General features: G+C 36.9%; 1 protein-coding gene across 6 annotated transcripts in view; it reads left to right on the forward strand.

Annotated features, from left to right (window-relative positions):
• Window positions 1-12,084, forward strand: part of ITGA1 (integrin subunit alpha 1) — a 231,151-nt gene that overhangs the window by 99,077 nt on the left and 119,990 nt on the right. For all 6 annotated transcript variants that reach the window (XR_014241839.1, XM_082382196.1, XM_082382197.1 and 3 more), the window contains one exon: window positions 7,822-7,939. Coding sequence is in view for 5 of the 6 variants with exons in the window: in XM_082382196.1 (XP_082238322.1) it covers window positions 7,822-7,939 (118 nt within the window). In the remaining variant the exon portion in view is untranslated. The remainder of the gene's footprint in view (window positions 1-7,821; window positions 7,940-12,084) is intronic.

Here is a 12,084-nt window from a genome sequence, read left to right on the forward strand (position 1 = left end):
TTTCTTCTCAGTGAAATTTATGAGCCAGTAACACGTTGCTAGTCTTAAGGTTTTTTTTGCTAGTATGTACAACAGATAGTTTCATGGGTCAGGAAATCAAAGAAGTAGTATATGCAGTTATATGAATGATTTTCAATTACCTAATTTTCATTGGAGCTATTAAACATATAAACAATCAAATAAGTAAAAAAAAGAAGTGGCATAAACTCATTGTCCCCAGAGAAGCAATGGAAGTATCTGATAGTAACCATGCTTCACAGACTTGGACGTGTATATGGCCTTCAATAGCCAACACTGAAGCCATCCAGAAAAATTGTCCCATTAAATGATATAGGAGAATCAATATGGAATCTCTTAGTGCCTGGAATTGGATATTGACAGTTAAAGCTACTAGGTAAATTGAAAATAATTTATTTTATATTATATACTACCTCTTTGCACTTCTGGCCCTGAAAAGTACTTGTTGTGCCTACTAACAAAAATAACCTTAAAACTGGCAATGTCTTACGGTCTCACTGAGAAGAAATTATTTATTAATTAATAAAGTTCATTGAAAAGTTTTCATTAACAAAAACACAACATTCCCTCAGATTCTTACACATCTAAAGACTTCATATGTCATATATCTGGGTAAACACTTAAATAGGGTGCAACCCTACTCTGTTTTGAATTGCAATACGCCTTTCCGTGTGCAGCTCTCCATGCTGTGTAAGTCACAGAAAGTAATGAGTTCAGCTCTCAGGACACCAGGGCAGCTGGAGAACAGAGTTCTGTGCTCATGTTGCTTGCACAAACATACAAGCTGTGTTTCCCACAGTGGGATCCAGGGACCCCTAAGGTTCTGCATCTTTTTTATCCTGTAAAACACAGAGCCAGAAGATGATGGTTATAGGGTGGAGGCACTGGGTTCTGAGACTGGGTTCTGTTTAAGAATTTCAGGAGAAGGCACAGTCTGAGAGGAGCTGGCAAAGCAGGCAATTATTTGTGGTGGGAAGATATGGGAAAAAAACAGATGTCTGTAGATACTACAAAAATTGATAAGGATTTTTAACAAAGGGTGTTTGGGAAACACTCCATTGGAGTTTAATATTCTGGGCAGCACTTATGGAAGGAGACAAGTTCTTACAGCCAGAATGACCTTTATACTAAAAACTTCATTTCTCTGTTTATTCCATCCTGTTCCATTTAACAAACTTGTATTACACACCTACTGTGTGCCAAGAATTAGACCTCCTTGCCTCCTTCCTACCAGTCATATACAGATATGCACATATACACACACTCACTTTGAAGTTCAAATACCATTTGTAGTAACTGGAGGCCCACAGGACATTAGTACTGAAAGTCAAAACAATTCCCTCACTACAGCAAGCCGAAGTTAAAAAGCAGCTTCCCAGGATGAAACTTGGAAAATGCTTGATCATCGAGGTATTTATTTGGATTGGCTTTTCTGGGCTTGCTGATGGAGGTTGATATCTTGCTGACATATTACATCATTTCTGTTGAAAGGACTTTGAATGGTGAGATTGATTGAGCCAGATTTTCTTCTTACATAACTGTATAGGGAAGCTCCGCTTGTTTGAAGGAGACAGTGAGTTAGCTATGGTGTTTTTTCCAGAAAATATAGGTTTTCTGTATTTGAGATTATGACGTCATTTCCAAACATTTGTGTTGATTCTATACTCTGTGCTCAAGGCTTTAATATTGTCTTATTTTCATTCTATTTTTACTTCCTGTGTCTTCACCACTGGAGTTCTTTGGCTCCTCCTTCTCAAGATTGCAATGCTATAAAAGTAATCATCTCAGATTTCAACTAGAATTATATAGTGCTATCACTTTTGTGGACAGATTCACTTATACTCTTGATCAAATTTTATCTTTTAAGGCAACATGTACACAAAATTGAGTTCCAACTCACTTAAACTAATTAAGATTTCAGATCCACAGCACGAATACTTTAAAGATGTTTTGTTATATATTTCAAGGTGAGGAAGGGCCTTCCATCTTTCACCAACTTTTATCATTAAAATGTTTTTCTTCCAACTCCTGGAGTGCCTCAAAGTTGAATATATTTTATTTGAATTTAAGGAGGAAAAAAATTAAATTTGGAGTAATGTAAAATACCTAATGTATCACAGAATTAGTTATAGTGAGTGTATATGATTTGGGGAGTTTATATCCATTCGAGCAGGGGTGGATGAACTCTCTTCATCTGAAGGCTTTGGTACAACAAGAGATAAGGATGTACCAGTGCTCAGGTTTGGGGAGTACAGAGGAGTCTTGCGCCCTGCAACACAAAGCTTGCATTCCTAGATGTGCTCCCTTATTCTCAGGTGGCTGAAGACGGTGCCTCAGTGTGGCCTAAATGTATGAGAAGAGTCACTGCAGGCTCATCCTGTTCTTAGAATAGACTTAAAATGTTTGAAGTCAGTTGGAGGGGAGTAGGTTGTCATTGGAGTGAGAGAAGCCTCAACTTGCTGTTGGCTCAGAGCCTGGGTGACATCAGCAATATGCATCACCACTTGGGGGACTGAGATGAGAATCCAAGGGATCTAACTGAGAGGACAGGATCACCTGCCCTCCTCCTCAGCTAGCCCTTCCACTTGGAAGGCCTGACACCCTCATCTTAGATTTTCTTTACAAATGTCATTGCAGCTAGGTTTAGAAACAGGAAATTTGCTACTGAAATGAGTCAATGAACCCACTGTCCTGCCCCCAATAATAGAACACATCTGTATCACTTTTCAATATACAATCTGGTCATCAGAATGGAGGGAAATCCACTTCTAAAAGAAAACTCAAATGCCAGATGGTAAACTGACTCTTTGGAGTCTACCTATGAAAGCAGTTAACTCACTTATTGAGCATTCTTTATTGCTACATGAATAATTTGTATATCTCACAGCAGCCAATACCTGGAAGATATTTATAAGCTTCTTTTAAATATGATAAACTGGGGTTCACTTGCCATTTTTTTTCTCAGCTAGGCTATAAGATCTGTGAAAACAGGAGCACCATCTTTTTATGTCTGTATCTCCAGGGCCTAACATGTATCCAACCCAAAATAAAGACTTGATTAAAATTTGTGGAGTAGTTTAATAAATATGAATAATTGAATAAATAATATAAGTGAAAGTGTTAGGTTTAAGCCCAGGCTCATATATCTCTAAAGATCACCATCTTTCTATACTGTCAAGGAATTTGTTCTAAAAACCATTAATTAACTATAATAACACAATTACTATGATTTCCGATCTCATTAGTGTATCATCGTTTCACTCTTTATATTAAAAATAATAAAATAATGTTAATTGCATGATTTCTATTATTTCTAGATTGGATAAACATGTGTAGGAAGTTGTTGAAAGAAAGCAATAGCATTTTAACATACATTCCTAGTCACCAATTATTTGATACCCTCTTGCCTTGGGCTTGGAGTTTAAAATATTCAGAATTCCATTGGCTATTAAATACTCCAGTCTGGATATTACCAGGTCAAAATTTCTGGACTACCCTATGAAAGACAGACTTTTTTCATTAAGAAGCAAACAATCAAACAGGCTTCAATGACTTTTTTTGGAACTCAGAGGATGTGTGAAGGAGGGGGACCTTCCTTCCACATGAAAGTCAATACCCACTAGAGATGCCCAGACTTTTCCCTCTTCATTCAGCTTTTCCTGCCAATCTTACACTCAAATGCTTCAAAGCTACAAGATGATTCAGAGCTCTCATGGGCCATTTGAGGGTTTTGTTGAGCTGGGTTGTTATTTTTTTATTTTTATTAATCTTACTAACTTAATAGCACTCTGGTCATAGCGAGTCTATGATTTGACCTCAGAAGACCAATGTTGATGTCTTATCTCTGCCACTAGCACAGCCTGACCTTGGACAAATCACTTAACCCCTCTGAGCTCCAGTTTCCAGCACACAAAAAGAGAGTGAGGACTGCTATCCTCCTAGCCTCTGCAGTTTACTGACTAGCTCAATACCTTTGTTTATATGAAAATATTTGTAAGCAGGAAACATTGCACAACAGTAGGTTACTTCTCCGCCTCCCTCTCTCTTTCTCTCATTTAGTTGTCTTACACATCATATTCCATCCTAGAGTAAAGAAATTGCACAAAATGATCTCTTTCACAAGAGCTATCCTTCAATACCAACGACCTCATCATCCTCTTCAGCTTTTAGCCCTTAGATATATAACTCATATAACCATATTTGAAGGGGAGCAAGGCTTTCCACTTCTTTTCTACCTAAACATATGTGTTTTAGCTGAAGTCCCAGTACAGCTTTATCTAGCTGGGTAGCCATGACTTATCTCCTTATGACAACCTTCCCCTCACTCCCAGCATCCTCCGAGCCATGGCCACTGTGGAAGAGCCTCCTCCCCAAATTACTTCTCAGAAGATGGAATTACATGGACTCATAGTAGCCTCTCTTCTAAACTCATCCCCATGTCACCTTCTACTAACTCTTCCCAGTTTTAGTGCTAAGGTATACAAATTGGATTAATGTAAATGATTTGGGAGTCATGAAGAAATGTAGGCAAATTTCTCTATCATCTTAAGCCTCCTTCTCCTATTCTGTCCAATGGTAATAATAATGGTATTTGATTGTAGGCTTGTTAGCAAATTAAATGAGATGGAGCATGTGAGGTGTAACACATAGTAAGTATACTATATAGCTGTTAATATTATTAAAGGAAAAACTCTCTCTTTTGCTGGTACATGTGAAATCAGGATTTACTTTTGACATCTGATTATTGTCTATGTTTCCCATCATTTTCACCCTATGTTGCCCCCTAAAGCCACCTCGGTCTGTTTGCTCTTTTTTTTAACTTTTTTTTTTTTTTTTTTGATTAAGAATAAGTATGACAAAAAAAAGAATAAGTATGATTTTGCTTTACTTCCGGTACATAAAGTTCCAAGACAACTTAATATAGCAACATGAACATTGAACTAAAAGTTATGAGAAGCTGCTTTTACTGTTTATGTACTCCTTTAAATCAAAAGAACAAGATGTAAACCATTTTTTTTTAATGTCATCTCCTGTGCTTCAGGCTCCTTGGTGTCTTAGAAAACATGAAAGAGGCTGATTTACAATCACTTTGGGCAAATTGCCTGTGGAATTCTGAGGACAGGAAATGAAAAAAAGTGCAGCACACACCCCCGGACATTCCACACAACATGTAGAATAAACAAACAGGCCCCAAAAAGGAAACCAAAAGCTCTTGGTCTTATGTTGAGGAGCACCATGAATGCCCTTTGGGAAAGCATATATTAAAGATGATGAAGTTCTGGGAAAACCCTTCAGGAGGGGTGAAGTTGACCCTGATTAAAGAAAATCCTTTTCCCCTTATGTCTAAAGTATGGTGAGTAGTTTTAATTTAGGTAAATTCTGTTACCTGCATCAACATTATGAGAGAGGAGTACCATATTACAGACCTGTACTTCTCAGACCTTAACAGGAGTCTGGTTTTCTGGGGAACTTGTTGCAATGTAGATACTGATTCAGGAAATCTGGGGGAGGCCTGAGATTCTGGATCCCTCACAAGCTCCCAGGTGATGCAGTTGCTGCTGGTCTGCAGGCCACAGTTGGTTTTCAGGCACCTTCTTCAACAAAATCATTGGTGGTGGTTTCCTGCTCTTTATCTATAATACAGTGGTTTTCAATTCTGGGTGATTTTAGCCCTAGGGTAAATTGGCAGTGTCTGGAGACATTTTTGATCTTCACAACTCAGGGGGGCTGCTAGCATCACATGGCTAGGGCCACAGATGTTGTCAAACACCCTACAATGCATAGGGTAGCCCCTCGTAACAAAGAATTTCCTGACCCAAAATGTCAGTAGTGCCAAAGTTGAGAAATCCTGCTGTAGAAGTACTGTTTTGTGTACCTCTCATATCAAAAATAATCTGTTGAAAGTGTTCAAAAAAAACTGTGAGGAAAGAGTAGGAACATGTACTATTTAGTTTGGAGTAGAGAGTGAACAGTGTTTAAAACTGTCTTCAAATATATGAAAGGCCATTATGCAGAAGATGGTAACCAGCTGTTCTCCATGATCCTTGAAGAATGAACAGGAAATGTACATAAATGGACTTGTGCTACCCATCCATTCTTTTTCTGCATCTTCCACGCCAGCCAGGCAAATCTCTCTATGATCTTGCAACCATATTTGTACCGTTCTGTATCTTATTACTTGCAGAGACCCTCCCAAATCCTTGGGACATATTTTCCTCTCACTGCCAAGTTGTATCTCTCCCTCTCCTTAAAAATCTAACTTAAAATTTCCATCTCCATAAAGTCTTCTTTAACTAAGATGAAATAGTTTCCAGTTCGCTTCTACCACTGGCCCACTTTCTCCTTCAATGTATTATCTTTCATTCTATGAATATGTTATTACCCATCTATGTACAAGGAGCTGTGCTAGATTTTGAGAAAGGATAAGCAAGATGAGTAAGAGAGTCCCTGCCTTTAAGAATTTTCCGATCTAGGGGAAAAAAAATCTCACACAGGTAACTACAACATAGATAGTATTTAATAATTATTTCTCTGAGGGATTTTTTTAAAAAATAAAAGAAGAGGGCTTAGTAGTTAAAAGATTATTTCCAGGTGGGGAGATCAAAGGAAGACTTTATAAGTAGGTATACAGAAGTATCTTCTTATGAAAAATAATTTTCTCTAAGTTATGTACAATTTTGTGCATCAAATAAGCATTTAATATTGTTACCAAAATTTGAAGGTTATTAATTAGAGCATGGAATGAATTGAAGTCTGAATTTAGACTGTACTTATGGCAGAGTTTACAGTGAATAAGGAAAGAAATTTTTTCTGTTTACATGTAGCTGTATATCATGGTTTTAACAGAGGAGAGTGAATTTAATCACCTCTGAATATACCTTATGATGCTGTGTGATTTTATAAGGGCGTACTCTTTGGGAAGAATTTTTAGTTACATCTAGGAGGGGAATACTTTGGAACTTCACAAGTATGCTTTAAAAACCAGTACCAGAGATGGAATTTGGCACCATCCAGAACCCTTTCAGGAGAGAGTCTCACCTATAAAAGATTTCCATTACCTGAACTACAAAGAAATTGAAGAGATTTAACCCTCATTGAATATGTAGTGTGTGCCAGACATTGAGTAAACTCTTTAGATATATCATCTAATTTAATCTCAACATATTAGCCTCTCAACCTGTGAGGCCATCACCACCAACAGTAGAAGGAGACGTCAGTGTTAAGTATAAGCTTCCACCCACTGCTTGATTCAGAGAGGGAAGCAGAGCAAATCTCGAGCTTGCATAATCCAGCTCTGGGTGGAAACAGTCAGCTTGCCTTCCCTTTCGTAGCAGCAAGGAGAAAGCTACCTCTCTCGAGGCTTAAATGGTGATGCTTGTATCCTCTGTAGTTAAAACAGGAAAATGAAGCTGTTTACATTTCATAGTGGCCATGGTTTGCTGTAGGGATCACTACTGGAAAATTATCTGTGACTGCATTAGTCATGTGTGAGCATGAGTTTCTGCCAGCTCCTTCCCACACATTCTGAAATCTTTAGTTCTGGGAAGGGTACAGATACTGAATTACTATGGGATTTTGTTTGAATGTTAATACTTATGTTCTTTAAAGTCATTATGTTGATTTCCAGTCAGTAATACAGTTAACATTGCAGACCTTTATTGTCGTTCCCATTCTTTGAGCGTCATTGCTCTTTTTAATAAGCGCTCAGCTTTGAATGGTAACCTCAAGAATGCCTTCATAATTCAAAACATAGTGGAATCTTAGTTAACTCTATGTAACTGGACTTTGTTTTCCCTCTTAAAGTTCTAGGCTTCTGCATATCATTCAATGTTGATGTGAAAAACTCATTGACTTTCAGCGGCCCAGTGGAAGACATGTTTGGATATACTGTTCAACAATATGAAAATGAAGAAGGAAAATGGTAAGTTAATGGGTTTTGTTGTTGTTGTTTAGTTTTCTTACAAGGTAATGGAAAATATTATTTGGTTACAGTTCGTTTTATGAATGAGACTTAGAATGAATCGTTTATGGTAGGAAATGCAGTCTGATCATTTGGTAATGGAAACTGACAAAGTGAAAAAGGAAAAATTCCTTGGCAATATTAAAAGACATGGTTAGTGATTCTGTTGAAACCTGGGTTGACCTCAAGGAAGCTCCTTATCCAAAATAGTCATTGTTTTGTAATTATGTTATTCTGGCAAGAGTTCTTTAATTGTTCTCATTTTAGCATGGCTGAAATTCAGCAGGAGCTATTGGTAGGCAGATGAGATCACTTCCATAATATAATATTGAGCTTATATTTTTGGTGCTTTACTGACCTACTGAGTTTGGTCTATTACTTATAATGAACCTTACTGAATTTCTTTTATACACTTTAAAACCCTTTAATATTGGTTAAGTTCAATTTAGTATGTTTTTTTAAAATCATATTTAACTTTTGAAAATTATACAAAATTATTAGAGTTCTTTTGCTTTATATTTAACATAATTTTTAGTGAGTCTTTTTTTTTTAATTGGACCTTGTAGAAAAAGAGAACAGGAGTTAAACTTTGCTTCAGTTTAGTAACAAACTAAACAAGCCCATTTTATTAGTAACTACAGTAATACAAACAAAAATGGATCTATATCTGTTTGGAAAACAGTGAGCTATCTCTCTACTATATTTCACAGATGAAAAGATGTGACTTTTCGATATTTCACTTTATCTTCTAGACTTGCTTAATTTGACAATAATCCTCTAAATAGTATCAAAGTAAGAATTTGAGCTCTCACAGTTTTCAAGTACAGATATTGTATCCTGGTATAAACTAAAATTTGTGGAGGTGCTTCACTCTTCTTCTCTCCCGATAAATATCTCAGATAAGACATCTAATAATAGAGTATGAGTTTTTATATCCTCTGTCCTTCAATCCTATGCTCTCACTTTACCACCCACCTCCTTTTTTAAGGTTAAACAGATAAAGTCATCCCTCTAGACACCAATTTTATTCTTTTAGGCATTATGTCTGCAATTCAGGGAGTTCTACCTCTGGGAGAATAATGTGAGTGGGCCAACTGGTCAAGCTTCTCTTTGTGCATAAGCTAGAATAAACTGAAACTCAGTGCATGTTTTTCTTAAAAAGCTTAACTTTTACGTAAAACACATATTACACTGAATTTTTCACTTATTACTAATAGTTACATAAATTTTAAAGAGGAATAGCAAACCTTAAAGTCTTAAACCACCTACTTAAAATGAACTGTCTTTTTAAAGAATAGTCAAATAACAGTCAGCCCTTCCTATTCACGGGTTTCGCATTCGCTAATTAAACCAACTATGGTACCAGAGTTGCGGTGGGCGGACTGTACCAGGCCGTTTTATATAAGGGACTTGAGCACATGCGAAGTTTTGTAGCCACTGGGGTCCTGGAACCAATCCCCCACGGATGCCTAGGGATGACTGTATTGTTAGCAGATTTTATGAAAGTCTGGTTTTCATCCTCTGATAATGAGGAAAGCCTGTAAGTTTCCTCCCTCATCCAGTCCTGTCTCTCTGATTTTAGGGCAGTCTGCTATCAGAAGCCCTGAGTTATCTGAATCTTAATAGAGTAAGAATCTTAATAATCTTAATAGAGTAAGAAGGCATTCATGTTTCCTCTTGGAACTTTAGTGCACCCATATGATCTCTTCAGTTCAAGAAGGAGGAAGTGATGCTTGATTCTTAAGCTGAATCTTGAAAGATGACTTACCTTTCAGTAACAGAAGAGATGTCACTCCAAGCTGGGAAGCTACATAAACAAGGGCATAGACCTGAGAATAAGTGAGAGTGTTGGTAAGCAAACAGGTCTGACGTTGGGATGATAGAGGGGAAAGACCTTAAAAGCCAGACAAAGGAGCTTGTACCTAAGTAGAGGGTACTGAGACGCCATTATAGGTTGTTTTATGAAACTTAGTTTAGGAAATTATGTATAGATCGGATTGGAGAAAGGAGTGCCTGAAATCGGGGAAATCCATAGGCAAGCAAGAACAGCAATCTGCTTAAACAATGAGGCCTGGACAAGGAGGGTGAACTGCAATGAAAGAATAGTGTACCCAAGATAAATGTTGGTGAATAATTAAGTCTTAGTGGAAGTCTGGGAATGGCAAATGAAGGTGTAGGAGGTGTCAAACATATTCCAAAATGTCTACACTGGATTACCGGGAAGTGGGTAGTCATTCAGAGACAAATGTACAGGAAAGGGAAATCAGTTTTATCAGGAAGTTGATGAGTATGGTTTTAAACAGCTTGAGTTCAAGGTAATGTCTAGGTACTTGGAAACTTCAAAATGGAAAACAGAAAGAGGGAGAAGTTCATGTATTAGGGGAAATGTTTAGAAAGCAAGAACTGGTTTTGGTTCCCGCTTGCAACCCTGTGCATTGCCCAGCATCTGGCACAGGACCTTAAGCATAATATGCACTCAATAATGCACTCAACTCAGTTGGCTGAACAACTGAATCTAGTTTAACTTCCTGTCCTCGTTGATGAAAAAACAAAACACATAAAAAAGTAAGGTTAAAAGTGACTCTCTCATGACTATTATCAAAACAAACAAAGTGGTGGCAAGTATGTGGAGAAAAGGGAACATTTGTACACGTTAGTGGGACAGTAAATTGGTGCAGCCACTATGGAGAACAATATAGAGGTTCCTCAAAAAAATTGAAAATAGAGCTACCCAGTTCTGGGTAAATATCCAAAGGAATTGAAATCAAGATCTCAAAGAGATATCTGCATTATTCACATGTTCATTGCAGCATTATTCACAATAACCAAGACTTGAAAGCAATCTAAATGTCCATTGTCAGATGAATAGATTTTAAAAATATGTTATATACATACAGTAGAATATTATTCTGCCTTAAAAAAAGAGGAAAAATTTTCCATTTGAGACAACATGGATGAACCTGGGGGACGTCTTGCTAAGTGAGATAAGCCTGGTGCAGGACAAATACCACATGACTCCAGTTATATGAGGAACCTCAAATAGTCAGACTCGTAAAAGCAGAGCATAGAATGGTGGTTACCAGGGGTTCAGAGGAGGGGAAAAAAAGGAAACATTAGTCAAAGGGTACAAAGTTTCAGTTAAACAAGATGAATAAATCCTAGAGATTTACTATACAGTACAGTGCCTATAGTTAGCAATACTGTGTTGTACACTTAAAATTTGTTAAGAAGGTAGATCTTAAGTTGTGTTCTTATCACAAAATAATAATAATAATAATAAATAACAACCACTACTAAAGAAAGCAGGAGGAAACTTTTGGAGGTGATGGATATGTTTATGGCATAGATTGTGATGATGGTTTTAAGGATGTATACTTCTTTCCAAACTCATCAAGTTGTATACATTAAATCGGTACAGCTTTGTGTATGTCTTTCATGCTTCAATAAAGTGTTTGTTGTTTTTTTTTTAAAGTGACTCCCCTAGGGAAATATAACTACTTGGGACCAGAGCAGAAAATAGGACTCAAGTCTCTCCACTCCCAGTCTAGGACTGTTGTCCCTATTAGAACTATATTAAAAAGTAAATGTTGATAATAACTGTATCTGGCGTATAATACTTTACATTTTAATATGTGTGTGAGAGTTTGTGAGCATTTGAATGTATATATGGATATCAGATACTTTGATTCCATTCTGACATTCCATAGTTACAATGATTTTATGGAAAAGGTGTGAAAAATCAGGGAAACAAAAACAGTGTGGCCAATTGAATTTAAAAGTAAGTAAATACAAAAATCTAAATGTCCAAATCTTTAACGATGGCATGGCAGCAACGTACCATTCTAAAGAGATCCAGGCACTGGTCATGCAAAATAGATTTTAGTAATATGTTTGGATATTCTGTAAGTGTTTATAAAATCAGGATGCAGACTTACTTTAAGAAATGGACTATGAAATAATTGACATATTTGGGAGAGCATGAATTTTGTTATTTAATTTTCTCCAGAGGTGGGCATCTGCGTAAATCATATTTACAGGTCATGTTTGGAAGCTCAGCAACCTCACATTTTAAAAAAAATCATCCTGACCCGTCTTACATCTTGCTG

This window comes from Balaenoptera borealis (genome assembly GCF_965194805.1).
Source record: "Balaenoptera borealis genome assembly, chromosome: 2".
Taxonomy (NCBI): Eukaryota; Metazoa; Chordata; class Mammalia; order Artiodactyla; family Balaenopteridae; genus Balaenoptera; species Balaenoptera borealis.